The sequence below is a fragment of the Gekko japonicus genome, unplaced genomic scaffold, assembly GCF_001447785.1.
Source record: "Gekko japonicus isolate JY-2015 unplaced genomic scaffold, Gekko_japonicus_V1.1 scaffold3176, whole genome shotgun sequence".
In the NCBI taxonomy this organism is placed as follows: Eukaryota; Metazoa; Chordata; class Lepidosauria; order Squamata; family Gekkonidae; genus Gekko; species Gekko japonicus.
This window is the reverse complement of record NW_015164296.1, coordinates 100833-120699: the sequence shown is the minus strand read 5'-3', so window position 1 is coordinate 120699 and position 19867 is coordinate 100833. Positions and strand designations below refer to the sequence as shown.

The 19867-nt window shown below is 47.8% G+C and overlaps 1 protein-coding gene across 1 annotated transcript in view; it reads right to left on the bottom strand.

The window, feature by feature from the left end:
• DROSHA (drosha, ribonuclease type III) overlaps nt 1-19867 on the bottom strand; it is a 155264-nt gene that overhangs the window by 42867 nt on the left and 92530 nt on the right. Inside the window, exons 20-21 of the mRNA XM_015408795.1 lie at nt 11547-11649; nt 3442-3512 (exon numbers count right to left, since the gene is read on the bottom strand). Coding sequence (XP_015264281.1) covers nt 3442-3512; nt 11547-11649 — 174 coding nt within the window. The remainder of the gene's footprint in view (nt 1-3441; nt 3513-11546; nt 11650-19867) is intronic.

The window sequence follows — 19867 nt, the reverse complement described above, 5'->3', positions numbered from 1 at the left end:
CAAAATGTGTGAGCCAAAGGCTAAAACAATGTGAGCTAGCTCACGCTAACTCAGCTTAGAGGGAACACTGGACGTGGCAACATAATATGAACATGCGCTGTGGGTAGCGCACGGGTATGCCCAAAACAGGATCGCCTGTAGATGTACGTGTGAGAGCTTTCTACAGTTTCATAGCCCTGTGCAGATGCAAAGTCCCTCCACTGTGACGCCCGCGGCGTGAAAAGCAAAGGTCAAAACAAAGGCAGAGCTGATTGCAGAAACAGGTCTGAAATGAGGAGTGCTTCCCAAAGGGCTGGAAGAGGATGCGGAGAAGTAGCAGGCAGGAAGGAAGATGGAAAGATAAGGAGGAAACAGGGAAACTGGAAGACTGTCAAGGAGAGAGAGAGAGATCTAAAGAGAGATTATGGAGTGACTCACAGCAATCCACACTTCACGTAGTGCGGAGAAATGTATTTTATTTCAGGGTTTGAGCTTGACAAAAAAACCCCCCACCTTTAGTTTTTTTAAAAAATCTCTCTCCTGGCAGAAGACAGGCAGGAAGGGGTAAGTCAGTTGCTGCCAAGTACTGCCCAAGTAAAAAAGGTAAAGGTAAAGGTTCCCTTGCTCGAAAGCCAGTCGAATCCGACTCTAGGGTTGCAGTGCCCATCTCCGTTTCAAAGCCGACGAGCCAGCGCTGTCCTAAGACCTTTCCGTGGTCATGTGGCCGGCATGACTAAACACCAAGGCGCACGGAACGCTGTTCCCTTCCCACCGAAGTGGTACCTATTTATCTACTTGCAATTTCTTGCTTTCGAACTGCTAGGTTGGCAGGAGCTGGAACTTGAGACGGGAGCTCACTCCGTCATGCGGCAACCCGGGTCTCAAACTGCTGAACTACCGACCTTACACAGCCTGCAGTGTAAGCCATCAAAGCTGTGGAAATGCTAATGGACGTCCTGGCCAGAGGCAACGAAATGGTTGGCTTAGACCTAGAAGCTGACACAGAGACTTGGGGGAGTGAGGGACTTTGCTATATCTTCCTGGATATAGCAGGAAAAAGGATTTATCGATCCACAAAAAGAGATAAAATCCACTAGCATGGAGGGAGAGGGGCTCATTTTGAGAGGTCTGTTGTAGCTGAGTACATCTGGAGGAAGCCGCTCTCAAGACTGAGCTCCATTACCTTTGATGGCTGCCATTACCACGTGGAGCAGACAAAGCGTTGGCTGCCTACACAAAGACTTCAAGGTAATGGGAAGTTTTTTGAACTTTGTAACTTCTACGTTAAAAGAGCCTACCCCAGAACAAGATTAGCTAGGGCATGTACAGAGCAAGGGACAGGGGAATTGCATGTTCTGCACCATTCTTTTGTAGTCTTTGCTCAATCCATTGCTGTGCAGACAATGTTTGTGGAGGATCTTTATTTTTAATAAATTCTTTACTCTTTTGAATACTGGTATTTGCCCTGTATCAGACAGACCACCATTGTTCAAACATGCTATTTAAAAAGGCTGCCAGGGGAAGGGAAGTGGTCACTTGTGAAACTGGATAAAATGGAGGAGAGGAGAGTTGTGTAAGCCACTTTGGGTCCCCACTGGGGGAAAAGTGGGGTATAAATGTAAATAAAATAAGTAAATAAATTGCTATTTCCCCAGGATTACACAAGCGTGATAAGCCGTTCTCAAGGTAACCAGTCGTGGGTAGTGGAAAGCGCAAACACTAGGTGGGGCCTTAGAACAGCGACACAGGAAGGGAGGCTGGGAGTACAGGCCCTCTCCTTGGTAATTCCTAAAACGACCAGTTGGTGGCACTGTACCGAAGGAGAAGCGAGAGAGGGAAACCCCTCAATGGGTCAGGAGAGCTGGGAGAATGGCGCATCACCAGACAGAAGAAGAAGAGATTGGATTTATACCCAGCCCTTCACTACCCAAAGGAGTCTCAGAGCAGCTTACAAACTCCTTCCCCTTCCCCACAACAGACACCCTGTGAGGTAGGTGGGGCTGAGAGAGCTCTGACAGAAACCGCTGTTTTTCAAGGACAGCTCTTGTCAGAACTATGGCTTGCCCAAGGTCACACCAGCAGCTGTATGTGGAGAAGTGGGGAATCAAACCCGGTTCTCCCGGATTAGAGTCCGCGCACTTAACCACACCACCAAACTGGCTCTCAAATTGGGATGGTCTCTGGGCACCTAGACACCCTGGAAGGCTGAACGGAACAGCGCTCATGGGTCAGTAGAGCTGTTCCTCCACAGGCAGCAAACACAAATATGGGAAATTTGGTGAGTGCTTCTCCGCTGCAAAGTAAGCAAGTGTGCTTAACCATTCACCCCACGGATGCTGTCTACTGGACATCCAGTATAAGCCCACCCCAGTCTCCTTTCTGGGAGCCAGTTTGGTGTAGTGGTTAAGTGTGCGGACTCTAATCTGGGAGAAACGGGTTTGATTCCCCACTCCTCCACTTGCACCTGCCGATGTGACCTTGGGTCAGTCACAAGCTCTGGCACAGCCGTCCTTGAAAAAGAGCAGATTGTGTCAGAGTTCTCTCAGCCCCACCCACCTCACAGGGTGTCTGTTGTGGGGAGGGGAAGGGAAAGGGGTTTGTAAGCCGCTCTGAGACTCCAAGTGAAGGGCGGGGGGATAAATCCAATCTCCTCCTCCTCCTTTCCTGAGTTGAGGACCATTCAAATTTGGATATTTCAGCTGCAAGGGAGAGGCAGCGGGTTACAGGCAACGCATCAGCTTCAGCCTCTCTGAGCTAACTAAGTATGTCTCTGCTTCATAAGCCCGCTGGTCAAGTGCAATGTTCCCTCTAAGCTGTGGAGTCCTGTGAGCAGAAATTCTACTTTGTGAGCTGCCGGCATTAAAGTTGTGAGCAGGTAGTTTGGCTGCTGCGTAAAATCAGTTTGCTCTGGAGCCCTCTTTCCTGAGCTAAGACAAAAATGGGTGAGCCGGAGGCTAAAAAGCTGTGAGCTAGCTCACACTCACTCAGCTTAGAGGGAACACTGGTCAAGTGGTCTCCAGCTTGCTGACGATTTGCACCGTCTGATGTTTCCACGATCAGCAGCTTACAGCATCATTCAGAATACTTCTCACACGGCCACTTTTCTTTTTACCAAAGACCACTTCACCCTCATCTTCTTTCCCCCAGTCAGCCCTCGGTGAGTATTCCTCATGTCAAAGCCGCTGAAAGGACTGGACAGGAAAAGCTGTGAAGGCAGGTAGGGTCAAGCATCCCCAAGTATCTGTACACACACGCCCACTCAGAGAATTAAGTATGTGCTTTATTACAAACCGCCAAGCTTTTTGCTAGGTGACACCAATACAGTCTCAAGAGGAAGAATCCCCTTTCCTTCAACGTTGCTTCGAGGCACTCGCTTTAACACACCCCAAGCTGACGAAGAACTGTTCCCAAAGCACAAACGCATGCTGCGACACACAGGCAGGCCATAAATAGAAAGTATACCTTGTCGTTAAAGAGCAGGCGCCCAAACAGATGCTTGGCTTCTTCCAGACTTCCTTCCAAATAAACTGCACCTGCAGGACAGAACGTACCTGCATTAATATCCCGGAATTTGCAAGGCAGCAGACTGCCAACGAGATGCTGTAAACCCGAGAAGACACTTCAGAAAAATGAGACGGACTGTTCCGGAAGGGGTGAGGGGAAGAAAGAACAATATCTTTTCTATATTAGATAACCATCCCACGAGAAAGGCTGACCCAGGATGTCCGGTCTAAGAACGGGCATAACCGGACTCCCCAGAAAAAAGCAAGTGTCCAGCGACACCTTAAAGACTAACAACTTTTGTGGCAGGGTAGGAGCTTTCGTGAGACACTGCTTGCTTCTTCAGATACGGTACCTGAAGAGGTGAGCAGTGACTCACGAAAGCTCCTCCCCTGCCACAAATTTTGCTAGTCCTCAAGGTGCTGCTGGACTCTTGCTCTTTTCCACTGCTACGAACAGACTAACACGGCGACCCATCTTGGATTCCACAGATTTAGCACCCAGATGTATCTCAGGTCTTCTGGAAATGGGTAGAGGGTTCCACAACAGCCCTAGGCCACTAGTTCTACAGCTCAGTGCTTCTTGCATTTGGAAAATGTATCCTAACACTTAAACAAACTTAAACAAACCTAAAGAAACTTTTTAATATGGTAATAGAGTTATAAGAAAGTATACTGATCTCATTGTATGTTTTATGTTTGTAAGTGGTTGTTTGTGATATGTTGTATGTATGTTTGTTGTGTATAATGTGAAAAATAATAAAAGTGTACCCAATGGGTACTTAAGGAGCTGCGGTGGCTCAAGTGGTTAAGACGCTGAACTGCAGGCTGTGGAAGGTCGATAGTTCAGCAGTTCGAGACCCGAGTGTGCCGCATGACGGAGTGAGCTCCCGTCTCTAGTTCCAGCTCCTGCCAACCTAGCAGTTCGAAAGCAAGACATTGCACGTAGATAAATAGGTACCACTTCGGTGGGAAGGTAACAGCGTTCCGTGCGCCTCGGTGTTTAGTCATGCCGGCCACATGACCACGGAAACGTCTTCGGACAGCGCTGGCTCTTCGGCTTTGAAACGGAGATGAGCACCGCAACCCTAGAGTCGGACTCGACTGGCTTTCGAGCAAGGGAACCTTTACCTTTACCTTTAACGGGTACTTAAAAAAAAGAAAAGAAAATGTATCCTAACCTTTATCTGCATTGCTGTAATAAGCCTCTTTGATTCTTCCATACCCTTCAGAGACCTTAATAAATAATTTTTCTGGCTTTTGAATACTTTCTGCTGAAAACTTTCATTTCCTCAAATGAAACAGGTCCTGTGCCTTTCCCATCTTCCCTCAGGTGCCCTGTCACGAGGCTCCAAACCAGTGTTCCCTCTAAGCTGAGTTTGTGTGAGCCAGCTCACAGTTTTTTAGCCTCCGGCTCACACATTTTTGTCTTGGCTCAGGAAGGGATGTGGCTCCAGAGCAAACTAATTTATGCAGTAGCTAAATCACTCACTCACAACTTTAATGTCAGTAGCTCACAAAGTAGAATTTTTGCTCCCAAGACTGCACAGCTTAGAGGGAACATTGGTCCAAATCCTTAAATCCAGGGCTGTCAACATATGAAACATTGTTTAGAGGACTAATCATCCACCTTCCAATGAATCAGCAAATCATCAGAACCTCTGGCCCTTGAGATGATGAGAAAAACAGATGGAAGTTTACAGTTTAATTTTAAAAGACTCCCTCTCGCTATTAGAAACTACAAGTGGGGACCGGCAAGAAATGTAAAGGGATGGGGCATTCTCCCCCACCTTTGTTTCCTCCCTTCTCCCCCTACTTCTGTGCCTCTCGCATGTTCTCATACAACAAATACTTGAGCAGTACCATCTGGTCCATTCGTGCGGATTTGTGACTCCCTTGCAGGGCTACCAGGTCCCCAGCACCACCACTGGCGGGGAATGGGGGATACGGTTACCATCTCCAAGTTGGGAAACTCTTGGAGATTTGGGCATGGAACCTGGGAAGGATAGGGACCTCAGTGGGGTTGTTGTTGTTGTTCAGTCGCATAGTCGAGTCCGACTCTTCGCGACCCCATGGACCAGATCACGCCAGGCCTTCCGGTCTTCCGCCGTCCTCTGAAGTTGGCTCAACTTCATGTTCGTTGCATCTATGACACTGTCCAACCATCTCATCCTTTGCCGTCCCCGTCTTCTTTGACCTTCAATCTTTCCCAGCATCAGGGTCTTCTCCAGGGAGTGCTCCCTTCTCATTGGGTGGCCAAAGTATTTGAGCTTCAGTTTCATTATCTGGCCTTCCAGGGAACAGTCAGGGTTGATTTCTTTTAGGATTGACTGATTTGACCTTCTTGCAGTCCAGGGGACTCTCAAGAGTCTTCTCCAGCACCATACTCAGTGGGGTACAGTGTCATAAATTCCACCCTCCAAGGCATCTATTTTCTCCAGGGGAACTGATCTCTGTAGTCTGGACATGAGCTGTAATTCTGGGAAATCCCCAGGTCCCACCTGGAGGCTGGCATCCCCTTACCAAAAACAAATGGTCATATTTGTTCTAACAGAGACATAAAATGCCAGAAAGGCAAATCACACTGACAAGTAGCTTCAGCAGACTTCAAACTCAAGACAGCCCCTCAGACAGCCCCTCCTCCCCTCTTCTACATACTGTGATGCATATGGATATGGGGAAGGGAGAGATTTGCCTTCTTGGGCCAGACATCTGCCCGTGCCAAACAACAAACACCACCTCTGTCATGAAGAACAGCCCAGCCCACCAGACCATCAGGGAAAGCTGGCGCATTTGAACCATGCCGCAGAAGCCGCCTCTCACTCGTTTCCCCCCTGCTTCCTTTAAAATGCTAAACATCAAAGCACTTGTGAAGAGCAAAGCAAAGTTAAAAAGGATGGTTTTATAAAAAAAAATCTTGATCTGAGGAAACAGAACATAGCCCAAGGCAGAAACCATAGAGCTGTTACCTTGAAAGAAAGCTTAGAATGTATTTTCCAAACACATTCAAGAGGATAACGCATGGTAAAAAAAGCTTCTCAAAAGGCTGAGAGATAGGACGCTACTTCACACCCAACCCGACCCTTAGACCGTTTGTTTCTTGCCACCCTCAGGTCTGTCTAGCGCTCCTCCCCATTAGTGAAGCTGGACTAACAAGCAGCCTCAGATAGCAAGACCAACAGCTAGAGCCTATGGGGTGACAGGAAAAAGAGGGAAGAGGGAGGTATCTGGTCCCTTGAGGCCTCTCCTCTGTACTGTTAGGATTAAGGTTGTGCATTCGGCCAATGCCGATCTGAATATGTCCCCGAATAACACCTTATCAGTAGTATTAGGATATAAGCATTCAGCCGAATAAGATTCTCTGGTGCCTATTCGGCAGCCAAATAGAGAATCCCGAATATATTTGGGAAGTATTCGGCATTATCTGGTTTTGCCGAATAGCAGCTGGGAGGGGGGTTAAACTGCAAAGGGCTTCCTTTCCTGCTCTTTCCCGCCTTTTGCTCTGATTTCCAGGGCAATAGGGGGGAGGGTGATCTATGCATAAAAGGAAAAGGTAAAGGTTCCCTTGCTCGAAAGCCAGTCGAGTTCGACTCTAGGGTTGCGGTGCTCATCTCCGTTTCAAAGCCAAAGAGCCAGCGCTGTCCGAAGACGTTTCCGTGGTCACGTGGCCGGCATGACTAAACGCCAAGGCGCACGGAATGCTGTTACCTTCCCACCGAAGTGGTACCTATTTATCTACTTGCAATTTCTTGCTTTCGAACTGCTAGGTTGGCAGGAGCTGGAACTAGAGACGGGAGCTCACTCCGTCATGCGGCACACCCGGGTCTCGAACTGCTGAACTACTGACCTTCCACAGCCTGCAGTTCAGCGTCTTAACCACTTGAGCCACCGCAGCTCCGATCTATGCATACCAATGGCAAAAACCCTTTAGGGGGAGCTTGAGCCAATCACTGCAATGCAATGCCATGGGTACCTGCATGGCCCCACAATATGCTAACATCTTTATGAACACATATTCGTCTATCTGGGTTTAGGGGCCATGATCTGAAATCACCTAATTTGGGACAAGGTAGGATCCTGGGCCCTTCTTCCTTCCTCCCTTCCCTAGTCTTACACTGCTTGTAGCATTTTTACCATTGTTCTCTTATACCTCAGATGTTTCACTTGATCTGAAATTATGTTTTGGTATTTGATGTGTAATTTATTCCCCCGTGTTTTCCCTTTGACTTGCCAGTGATATTGCATTTAATCTCGGTCCGATTTTTCGACGACGTTGCTATGATAATCTTGTTCCAATTTCTTAGATCGCATCTTTATTTTCTTGTGCTTTATTAAACTGTCGTTCTGCAGCTAATAAGGCTGTTGCATTTAATGATCTTGCTATCTCTCATCGTTTTTTCTTGTTTTGCTCTTACTGAATCATGGATCTCCCCGTTAGATACTGTTATTCCTGCCGCAATTTCATCTCGTTCATTTTTTTATTCCCCACTCCTCGCAGCCAATTAACTTGCGGGTTTGAATGTAGGGTCCTTCTCCTGTGGCAGTTCTATTCCATACCTTTTCCCTCTTCTTATTCTTCTCCTGAGTACTAAATAGTTACACTTTTTTGAGATTTTAATTTCTGCATAACTATCTTTTATTATATATATATATTCGTTTGTTGTCTCTTCATTTCCCGTTGTCAAGGGGAGACTTTATTATCCATCTTGATTCTGATAACCAATCTCCCATCCAAAACTTTCTTGTACTACTTACATCTTTGTGGTTCCTCTTGCCTGCCATTTATTTGGCTGGACACATTCTTGATTTCTTTATGACTTCTGTGGAGATTTTCCATCACCTTTCCCGTCTTTGCCTGTTTCTTCCTTAGACCATCTCTTTTCCTCCTTCATCTGTATCTTCTTTTCATAACACTCATTAGTTTGGTCCAGAGGTTGCTTGTGATTCTTTCCTTGCCCCATTCTTATCCCTTGTTTCTTTGCCAATATATATATTTTTGATTGTCTTCTTCACTTGGCTAGTTTGCTCCTCCACTCTAGCCATATTCACAAGTTACAATGAACAAGTGTATCATCTGTTCCTATCCTTCACTTTCTCCTGGGGGTTTTCCTCTTTAGTAGTAACACAAGTGGGGACCCGCAAGAAACTTGCGGGAAGGGTGTATCCACAGAGTCCCACAGACTTCAGTGGAACATATACCAAGTAAGCTTCAGAGGGTAGCCATGCTGGTCTGTAGGAGAACAGCTAGATTTGGGTCCAGTGGCACCTTAGAGAACAGCAAGATTTTTGGTGTATGAGCTTTTGAGAGTCAAACTCCCTTCATCAGATACAAAAGCTTTAAAAAGCTCAAAAGCTTCATCGGATGCGAAAGCTCTTTTCTTCCACCTTGCCCACTTCAGCCTCCTCCCCACAAGGCAGAAGGACAGTCCAGAGCAGTTTTTAGATTAAAATTTTAGATACCATCTGGAGAGATTATAATTAGGATTAACATTTGTGGATTTTAAATTGTATTTTGTAGGTTTTAATTGCCCAGAGCCCCGTGTATTCAAGGATGGGGCGATTCGGAGATTTTAATAAATAATAATGCTCATATCTGACAAAGAGAACTTTGACTCTCCAAAGCTTGCACCTTGAAAATCTTATTGGTCTTGACTTCCAGTTTGTGGACTGGCGATGGCGGTCGCTCTCCCAGGACCTCGGGGAGGCGATTAGCACACCAGCGGCATGGAGGGGTGCCACCTCAAGTGGCATCCCCATGGAGCCTTTGTGAAATGGGAAATTACGGTCAACAAAATTGCGTTCCATGCAAAGATGGCCATGATAAAGGACAAAAATGGTAGGGACCTAACAGAAGCAGAAGAGATTAGGAAAAGATGGCAAGAATACACAGAAGAACTATACAAGAAAGACCTCGATGTCCTTGACAAACACGACGGTATAATCACTGACCTCGAGCCAGACATCCTGGAATGTGAAGTTAAATGGGCATTAGAAAACATTACTAACAACAAAGCTAGTGGAGGTGATGGTATTCCAGCTGAGCTATTCAAAGTCTTAAAAGATGATGCTGTTAAAGTGCTGCACTCAATTTGCCAGCAAATTTGGAAAACGCAACAGTGGCCACAGGATTGGAAAAGGTCAGTATACATTCCAATCCCAAAGAAGGGCAATGCCAAGGAATGTTCAAACTATCACACAATTGCACTCATATCACACGCTAGCAAGGTCATGCTCAAGATCCTACAAGCTAGGCTTCAACAGTACGTGGATAGAGAACTGCCAGAAGTACAAGCTGGGTTTCGAAGAGGTAGAGGAACTAGAGATCAAATTGCCAACATTCGCTGGATTATGGAGAAAGCAAGAGAGTACCAGAAAAACATCTACTTCTGCTTCATTGACTATGCTAAAGCCTTTGACTGTGTGGATCACAACAAACTATGGCAGGTCCTTAAAGAGATGGGAGTACCAGACCACCTCACATGTCTCTTGAGAAACCTGTATAAGGGCCAAGAAGCGACAGTTAGAACCGGATATGGAACAACTGATTGGTTCAGCATAGGAAAAGGAGTACGACAAGGATGTATATTGTCACCTTGCTTATTTAATATATATGCAGAGTACATCATGCGAAATGCTGGCCTGGATGAATCACAAGCGGGAATTAAGATTGCTGGGGAAAAGATCAACAACCTCAGATATGCAGACGATACCACTCTAATGGCAGAAAGTGAAGAGGACCTAAAGAGCCTCTTGCTCAGGGTAAAAGAGGAGAGCGCAAAAGTGGGCTTGAAGCTCAACATCAAAAAAACTAAGATCATGGCATCCGGCCCCATCACGTTCCTGGGATCCAAGATCACTGCAGACGGTGACTGCAGCCATGGAATTAAAAGATGCCTGCTCCTTGGGAGGAAAGCGATGGCGAACCTAAACAGCATGATAAAAAGTAGAGACATCACCCTGCCAACAAAAATCCGCATGGTCAAAGCAATGGTATTCCCAGTAGTCATGTATGGCTGCGAGAGTTGGACTATAAGGAAGGCCGAGCGCCGAAGAATAGATTCTTTTGAACTATGGTGCTGGAGAAGACTCTTGAGAGTCCCTTGGACTGCAAGAAGATCAAATCAGTCAATCCTAAAAGAAATCAACCCTGACTGTTCCCTGGAAGGCCAGATAATGAAAATGAAGCTCAAATACTTTGGCCACCCAATGAGAAGGGAGCACTCACTGGAGAAGACCCTGATGCTGGGAAAGATTGAAGGTCAAAGAAGACGGGGACGGCAAAGGATGAGATGGTTAGACAGTGTCATAGATGCAACGAACATGAAACTGAGCAAACTTCAGAGGACAGCGGAAGACAGGAGGGCCTGGCGGGATCTAGTTCATGGGGTCGCGAAGAGTCGGACTCGACTGTGCGACTGAACAACAACAATTGTTAGGCCAGGAGGAGGGGAAGGTGCCCTTCCATGCTGGGGATGTCCCTTAGACCAAAGGTCCCTGGAAAGCACCTGGTAACCAGCCACCACCATTCAACTAGGCATGTGCAGGGTTTCCTCAAAGCACGGGCAGGGTTTCTTGCAGTAGCAAAACGTTGGAGAAGTCCTTAACCTCATCCACCCCCTTGTCTTCAGCTAGTTTCTGCTGAGGACACGGGAAAGGCCCAAAGGTCCAGACATTTGCAGACGATGGAATCTGGCCCTAAGCCAACCTCCTCCCTAAGAGTGACAAGCTGATTTAGCCAATCCCACACAAAGCCCCATTCCTGATGTCAGAGGCTACTGTTATTGCAGACTTACAAAACACAGTCCCTCCCCCACCAAACATCTGGTAATTGCTCTGAATTTCCATGACAAATTGGCAGTCCAATCCAAACTGGACAATCCTTTATACGAAAGGGATCGAGTCTGGCAGGTTGGTCCAATGTGGAACGGAAATGAATGGGTTAGTCTAATGTAAACCCCAAGGGTCCAAGATCTCAGATGGTCTTGGTGGCACTCTTGAGCCCTCGTTAGGGTTCTGTCTCTCTCTCTCTCACACGCACACACACAAAATGCAGTGCAGGGGTTTTACCTATCAGTGCTTCAAAGCAGTTGGCCATGGCATGGCGCAGATCCGATTCTCGGCAAAGGTCAGGCCCGTGAGCGTAAAGCATAAACCGGTCCAGCTCCAGCTTCTACAAAACATCAAGGCATTTCTTGTCAAAAAGAGAACACATGCAGACACATTGGTGTGCTGACCAGTTGGCAGGGGTCTTTACTAAGATCTTCAATCGGTCCTTACACCAGTCTATTGTTCCGTCTTGCCTAAAGTACTCAATTATTGTTCCCCTGCCCAAAAAATCCACAATCAGCAGTCTAAAGGATTATAGACCAGTTGCACTCACTCCAGTTGTGATGAAGTGTTTTGAGAAATTGGTACGTAGTCACATCGTCTCATGTCTTCCATCTACACTGGATAGTCACCAGTTTGCATATAAGGCAAACAGATCCACAGAGGATGCCATCGCCACTACTCTGCATACTGCTCTGTCACATCTGGAGCAGCCGGGGAGTTATGTGAGGCTGTTGTTTGTGGATTTTAGTTCTGCCTTTAATACCATCCTCCCAGATAGATTAGTGTCCAAATTGGAGGGCCTTGGACTCTCCAGCTCCATATGTTTCTGGATTTTGAACTTTTTGACAGCCCGCCCCCAAAGGGTCAGAGTAGGGTCCTATATGTCCACAGCCCTTACCCTTAATACCGGTTCCCCACAAGGTTGTGTGTTGAGCCCCTTGCTCTATACCCTCTATACACAGGATTGTATCCCCACCCACCCCAGTAACACTATCATCAAGTTTGCTGATGACACCACTGTGGTAGGGCTCATCTCTGGGAATGATGAGTCTGCTTATCGGGACGAGGTGGAACGGCTCTGTGTTTGGTGCAGGGAAAATAATTTGATCCTCAACACCACCAAAACCAAGGAATTGGTAGTGGACTATAGGAGGAACAAAACGGACATACAGCCACTGTTTATTGGTGGAGAACGTGTGGAGAGGGTGGCTACTTTTAAGTTTTTGGGAGTGATTATTGAGCAAAACTTGACCTGGAGCGCTAACACCACTGCTCTGGTGAAGAAGGCCCAGCAGAGGCTCTTTTTTCTCAGACTTTTAAAGAAAAATAACTTGAGTGAGAAAATACTGATGTCCTTCTATCGTTGCTCAATAGAGAGCATTTTAACATACTGCGTCTGTGCCTGGTTTGCCAGCTGTACGGCTGTGGAGAGGAAAGAACTCCAGAGAGTTATCATCACAGCCCAGAAGATTATTGGCTGCCCTCTCCCGTTCCTGGAGGAATTGTATAATTCTCGATGCTTGAAAAAAGCAAAGAACATTCTGCAGGATTTGTCACATCCTGAACACTCCTTGTTTGAACTGCTGCCTTCGGGTAGAAGATATAGGACAATCAAAACAAGGACAAACAGATTAAAAAACAGTTTTTATTCGAGAGCTATTATTGCTTTAAATGCTGCATGAAGTTGGAATTTGGGTGACATTGGTGGTTAAGTTGCAATGTGAACCCTAATGGTTGTGTGAGTGTATATGAGTATGCTTGTAGATCACCGAATGATTGCACCTTAATTTCGTTGTACTATGTACAATGACAATAAAGTATATTATTATTATTATTATTATTATTATTATTATTATTATTATTATTATTATTATTATTATTATTGCAGGAACACTCCTTAATGGCACACATAGATGGGAAGAAAGCTACAGACAACTTGTTTGGCATTGGAGGTCGCCTGGAAACACAGCACGAGGGGGGAGCTCTGGTGAAATGAGGTGTTGGTTTTTAGACCCCAGTCTTCTCTACCTTAAGGAGTCTCAAAGTGGCTTACAATTGCCTTTCCCTTCCTCTCCCCACAAGAGGCTCTTTGTGAGGAAGGTGGGACTGAGAGAGTCCTGAGAGAACGGTGACTGGCCCAAGATCACCCAGCAAGCTTCATGTGAAGGAAAGGGGAATCAAACCCGGTTCTCCAGATCAGAGTCTGCTGCTCCTAACCATTGCACCAACCAGGCTCTCATTTCCTCTCCCCACAACAGGCATCTTGCGAGATAGGTGGGGCTGAGAGAGCTCTGAGAGAACTGTGACTGGCCCAAGGTCACCCGGCAGGCTTCGTGAGGAGGAGAGGCGAATCAAACCCGGTTCCCCACATTAGAGTCCGCTGCACCATGCTGGCCAAGGGAACAAGGGTACTGAAAACAGATCAGCCAATATCATAATGCCCCTATATAAATCAATGGTGCGACCTCATCTGGAATACTGTGTGCAATTCTGGTCACCACACCTTAAAAAGGATATTATAGCTTTGGAAAAAGTGCAGAAAAGGGCAACTCGAATGATAAAAGGGTTGGAACACTTTCCCTATGAGGAAAGGTTAAGGCACTTAGGGCTCTTTAGCTTGGAGAATCGAGGACTGAGGGGTGACATGACTGAGGTTTATAAGATTATGCATGGGAAATAACAGGTAGAGAAAGAGGTACTTTTCTCCCTTTCTCACAATACAAGAACTTGTGGGCACTCCATGAAATAGCTGAGCGGTCGGGTTAGAACGGATAAAAGGAAGTCCTTCTTCACCCAAAGAGTGATTAACACTTGGAATTCACTGCCACAGGAAGTGGTGGTGGTTACAAGCATGGATGGCTTCAAAAGGGAATTAAATAAGCATATGGAGCAGAGGTCCATCAGTGGCTATTAGCCACAAGTTATAGATAGGGGCTCTGGGGCAAGTGATGCTTGGGGGGTGCTTGGGGGGGTGTCAACAGTGGGAGGACTTCTAGTGTCCTGGCCCCACTGGTGGACCTCCTGATGGCACTGGTATTTCTGGCCACTGTGTGACACAGAGTGTTGGACTGGATGGGCCTTTGGCCTGATCCAACATTGGCATCTCTTATGTTCTTATGTAACCGAGTGCATGCTCAACCACCTGACAAAGATGCTGTGTGTAGCTGACAAGACGAATATTTTCAAATGGTCGTCTTCAGGAATGAGACACTATGGATATGGGTAAAGACACTGTGTGTCTCCAGTGAAATCCAACGTACAGGGGCGTCATGGGAAGTCTGATCCACACACAACTGTTCACACACACATGCAAAGGTGTAAGGATTGGCAGATCAGGCCTAAGTGCCTGTTCAAATACGAAGCCACTGGACCTGCATGTTGATGGTCACTGTGATCCTGATCCCAGGTCCAAAGTGAAAAAGACACGCTTGCTCATGTGAAACTGACTTTCTCTTAGTCATTGTCTATAATGCTATGCATGTCCCCAACATGGTGGCACCTGCCAACCCCTTTCCTGGTGTTCGCCAGGTGTTTCTGACTGGCTGGGCAGCTTTTTCTTTTAATGTCGCTTTTGCTGCAGCAGCCACCATAACGCAAGGTTCTCCACTGTGTGACTGAAGGTAAGCTGCAGCAGCCATTTTGTGGCTCGTTCAGCCTCCCGTGGCAGCCATTTTGCGACAGCGCCCACCACGCTATGCCACAATTCCAAGGGTGCCTGAAGGCTGAAAAAGGTTGGGGATCCCTGATCTAGTTCATTTTTATTCTCCCCTTCCTCACAGGAGCTCAGAGCAGAGGAGTTCTTCCTTACCGCAGAATTCTCTGTTCCCTTCTCGGCATTTACCACAGTTTCTTATTTTATGGCCGCTAATGCAAGTCGTGGTTCCCTCATAAAGAGGAGATTGTAACCAAAGTCAGGAATGGGTCTGTAAACCATGGTTGTGAAGGAATCTGGTTTGTGGGAACCATGGCTTGTATCGGTACACGTAGCGTGAGACTGTAATGTCAAGGGCGGAGAGGCAAAAATCTCCCTGGAGAGGAGGAGATTCCCAGGGCTGGCTCCCGGTTTCCAAATCACAGTTTGCAAGGAGCCAGTACTATCGTCTGCTTTGTTGATTGTGTTTAGAGCAGGGGAAGGTAAATGGGCTGATTCTCTAACAATCGTGGTTCAAAAATGCACTTTACACATTTGTTTTGGGCTTTTCACGGAAGGGACATAAAATGGAAGAAGAAAAACACCTGGGAAATTAGCCAACCCCCCAAAGACAATCATCCCCCTCCCCAAAAAAGACTTTAACCATTTCCCTTTATATCAACTATGTGCAGGAATGTCGAACACGGCTACTGTGTTACTCCACAGCTCCACCTAGCTTTTCGTTTGCTCTCAGACGGAGTCCGATTCACCTCGGGTTGTTTGCTTATCTCCTTCAAACCTAAAAAATCAGAGGCATGACGTAATCTGCTTGCTAATTCTGGGGTGGAAAGAGACTCCGGAGTTATTAAAGTTTCCCCCGTTATGCGTTCATCCCACTCGGCAGAATGTCACTGACGAGTTTTAACGGCAAGGAAAGGAGGGAGGCAGAGGGGCAGAGAGAGAGATTTGTGCATTTTGTGGTATATCTGTATGCCGCAGAAACTTCCTGCCACGGCTGCATAAATTACTACCCACTTCATTCCCCTAGAGAGTATGTAATGGGCGAGACTGCAGGCACGGAATATATTCTGAGAGCGTTGCGCTAAATAAAAGTTTGAATGTTCAAAACGGCACTAAATTGTCAACGAACGGCAAAGAACAACAAGAACCCTACGCGCTGCACAACATGAAGAACACCACCTATTAAGTTCCACAGCAATTATATAGGGAGTCAAGCTACCTCAGGGTTTAGAATTCTGTGAGCTTCCAACTGAGTCCCGTGGGTTATTTTGGGCTTGGATGTCATACGGCTCACTCCCACCCCACCCCTTTGGCCGGTGCTCAAGACACCTGCGTATTTTAGGGCATCGCTTTAAACCGTAGACTCAAATCAACAAATGAGGGAAATCAGAACTGGTCTGCGTTGTTTAGAAACTTGCAAAATCTGGATTGATTTAAAAAAAAATGAATTTCGGGGAGGTTTCGTTTTATGTGAAATTTTGTTTTAAACCCCCCGAATTAAACGGAAGTCTGAATCAATGCAGAGGAGAAAGGCTTAGGTGGCACTATGAGAGCCTGTTTATGCCAAAGGTTCTTAAGGTGAGCTGAACAAGGCACTGGCTTAAAGGATCAGGGTGGTGCGAAGGTCTTCTTCCGCTGCTGCTGTCCTCTGACTGGCTGAAGTACCAGCAGGGATGGGGAGTGGACGGCTGGCCCTCTCCCACTCCAAAGCACTGGTGGTGGTGGAGAGGCCCATCTATGGAACGGCCCACAACTAAGTTCAACCTCCTGCCTCACATCCAGTGTTCCCTCTAAGCTGAGTTAATGTGAGCTAGTTCACCGTTTTTTAGCCTCCAGCTCACACGTTTTTGCCTCAGCTCAGGAAGGGATGGCTCCAGAGCAAACTAATTTATGCAGTAGCCAAATCGCTTGCTCACAGCTTTAATGCCGGTAGCTCACAAAGTAGAATTTTTGCTCACAAGACTCCACGGCTTAGAGGGAACATTGCGTCACATCCCATCGACTCTGCATGGCCAAGAGGCCTTGGCAAGTACATGGCAATCCTCTAGATTCTTCTAGAGGACCACCTGATTGCCACCTTGTTCCAGATGTGATTCATTCGAACAGATGGGGACAACTCCCTTGAAGAACCCATGAAGCCCTGGACCTTACCCTCAGAGCAACTGCAGCCTCCTCTACCTGCTCAAGGCAACCATACTTAGGGCATCCATACTCTTCAGGTCCTAGCTCCTGACCCATTCAGGTGCCAACAGGACCTCCTTGAGGTCATCAGAGCCTCTGAATTCTGTGCAGTTGACATCCCGGAGGGCGTGCAAGTCTCTGCATGCTCCTCAGCCTCTAGCATTGTCACCCTTCACAGCTCCGGCTAAATCCTTGGAGTGGATCACCTTCCGGGGGACCTCTCTAAAATCCCCTGGGGATACTGTACCAGATGACGTTCTGGCGGAGAGCAAGGGGAAAGAAGAAGAAGCCAATGCTCTCTTCTCCCAAACAAGATGGGAAGAGATCTAAGAGATCAGATCAAACTTCCTTTTGGCATCCAAAGTATCCTTCAGCAAAGGGACTCCAGACTCTACTAGTCAGCCTGGAACAAATCCCAATTCACCTCCAAAGCCAACTCCTCATCTAAGGCCTCCTCGGCGCACCACACAATCTGGCTTGTTATGTTCCAGACTTCCTCCATTCCCAGAGCTACAGGTCTCTTTTCTCCCTAGGACCCAGCAGGCCACTATGACATCAGCTTAGGCTCCAAGCCACCAGTGGCAGAACCAAGCCTTGGTACCAGTTCTGAAGATCGAATGTTTTCTGGGACCCTCTCTATCGCATTCATCATGCCCAAGAATCAGGGCACTTGGAAGGCCAGTTCTAGATCTCCAATGCCCTCCGATGGCAAGAAGGGGGAACTTGGCACAGAGACCCTCCCACTTACAGTGGAGGCACTCTTGGCAGGGTACTCCTTGGCTTCTACAGATCTCCACGAGGCGCGTCCACAGGTTCCCATGCCTCCAAGCTCCAGACAGTGCCCTTGCTTGCATACCGTCACCAACACCTTTATTAAAGAGCCCCTCTATTTCAGCAGAAACATGAAATTGAGCCAACTTCAGAGAACGGCGGACGACAGGAAGACCTGGCGGGATCTGGTCCATGGGGTCGCGAAGAGTCGGACTCGACTGTGCGACTGAACTATTTGAGCTCCCCCCCCCATCCCCGAGTCTTCATCCAGTGGATGGTTTCAGCAGTCGCCCATCTCAGATCATGAAATATACTTCTACCTCATACCTGGATGACTTTATATCCGAGCTACCACACCAATCCCCTAAGAACAATCCCGGGGCAGCGATCGCTCCCCTCTGGCATGCAGTGTCTGAAGATCCGATGGCCCTGATGCAAGTACTGCCTCTCATGATGTCCTGTGCCACAGTTTCAATTCCACTCCTGTCATTTTAGTGGCTACGGTTGCCTTTTCATGGGACACCCTTCAGCCTCATTGGAGGGAGGTAAGGTAAAGGTCCCCTTGCTCGAAAGCCAGTCGAGTCCGACTCTAAGGTTGCGGTGCTCATCTCCGTTTCAAAGCTGAAGAGCCAGCGCTGTCCGAAGAAGTTTTCGTGGTCATGTGGCCGGCACGACTGAACACCAAGGCGCACGGAACGCTGTTGCCTTCCCACCAAAGCGGTACCTATTGATCGACTTGCAATTTCTTGCTTTTGAACTGCTAGGTTGGCAGGAGCTGGAACTAGAGACGGGAGCTCACTCCGTCATGCGGCACACCCGGGTCTCGAACTGCTGAACTACCGACCTTCCACAGCCTGCAGTTCAGCGTCTTAACCACTTGAGCCACTTATTCCCAAGCTACACTGCTACTTCAGGCTTAGAGCATCTCCGCTTACAGGTCTTCAAAGAGAATTCCCTTATGTGATTGTGACACAGGCCCGTAGCTACGGGGGCGGGGCTTTGGGGAAAGCAGTGCCCCCCCACAGGTGGCCCCCGGACCTCCCTCGGGAGGATGCCAGACCCCCCCTCCCTCTGACCCCCGGGAGCCCTGCCTGCAAAGATATGTGCCTGCCTGCCTGCCTGCCCAGCTCTCCCTCAGCAGCAGTGTGGTGGCTGGCCTGGCTGGTGCAGGAGCAGTGAGGCGCAGGGGCAGGCCTGACAGGCAACCCTGACTGCAACTGGATGGAACGAATCGGAGCAGGCAGCCCTTTGTTGCTGGACCCAGCAGGCTAAGGGAGCTGTGCGTGCATTGAGAGGCACTGCCAGGTTAGCTGTGAAGCTCACGCGCGTCCTGCCTCCTACCACAAGACGGGTTGCAAGGAAGCAAGAACTTTTGCCAGCCAGTGCGGCAGATTTGCATGCTAACACTGCGGAAAATGCGAGTGCCCAGTAGACTCTGCCCTCCACTTCCTGGGGTGTCTCTGTACACGCTGCTGTTGAGGGAGAGCTGTGAAGGAAAGCAGGCAGGGCAGCGGGCAGCAAGCGGAAAGCGGTGTCATGACGCCTCTTTCTGCTTGCTGCCCATTGCCTCCTTGGCTCTCCTTGGCCAGTTTAGTGTCGTGGTTAAGTGCGCGGACTCTAATCTGAGAGAACCGGGTCTGATTCCCCACTCCTCCACTTGCACCTGGCTGGACGCCCCTGGCAAGCCGTAGTTCTGATAAGAGCTGTCCTTGAAAAAGAGCCATTTCTGTCAAGAGCTCTCTCAGCCCCACCTCCCTCATGGGGTGCCTGTTGTGGGGGGGGGGAAAGGAGTTTGTAAGCTAGGCTCAAGACAACCAGGGGAAGCTCTCCTTTTGTCAACTGATTTTATTCCCCCTCATTCATTGAGTTGGCTGAATGGTAGGTAGAGGATTGGGGCTGTGTGAAGACAGTGTGTTGAGGCATAAAACAAAATCACAGTACAATTTAGGACACT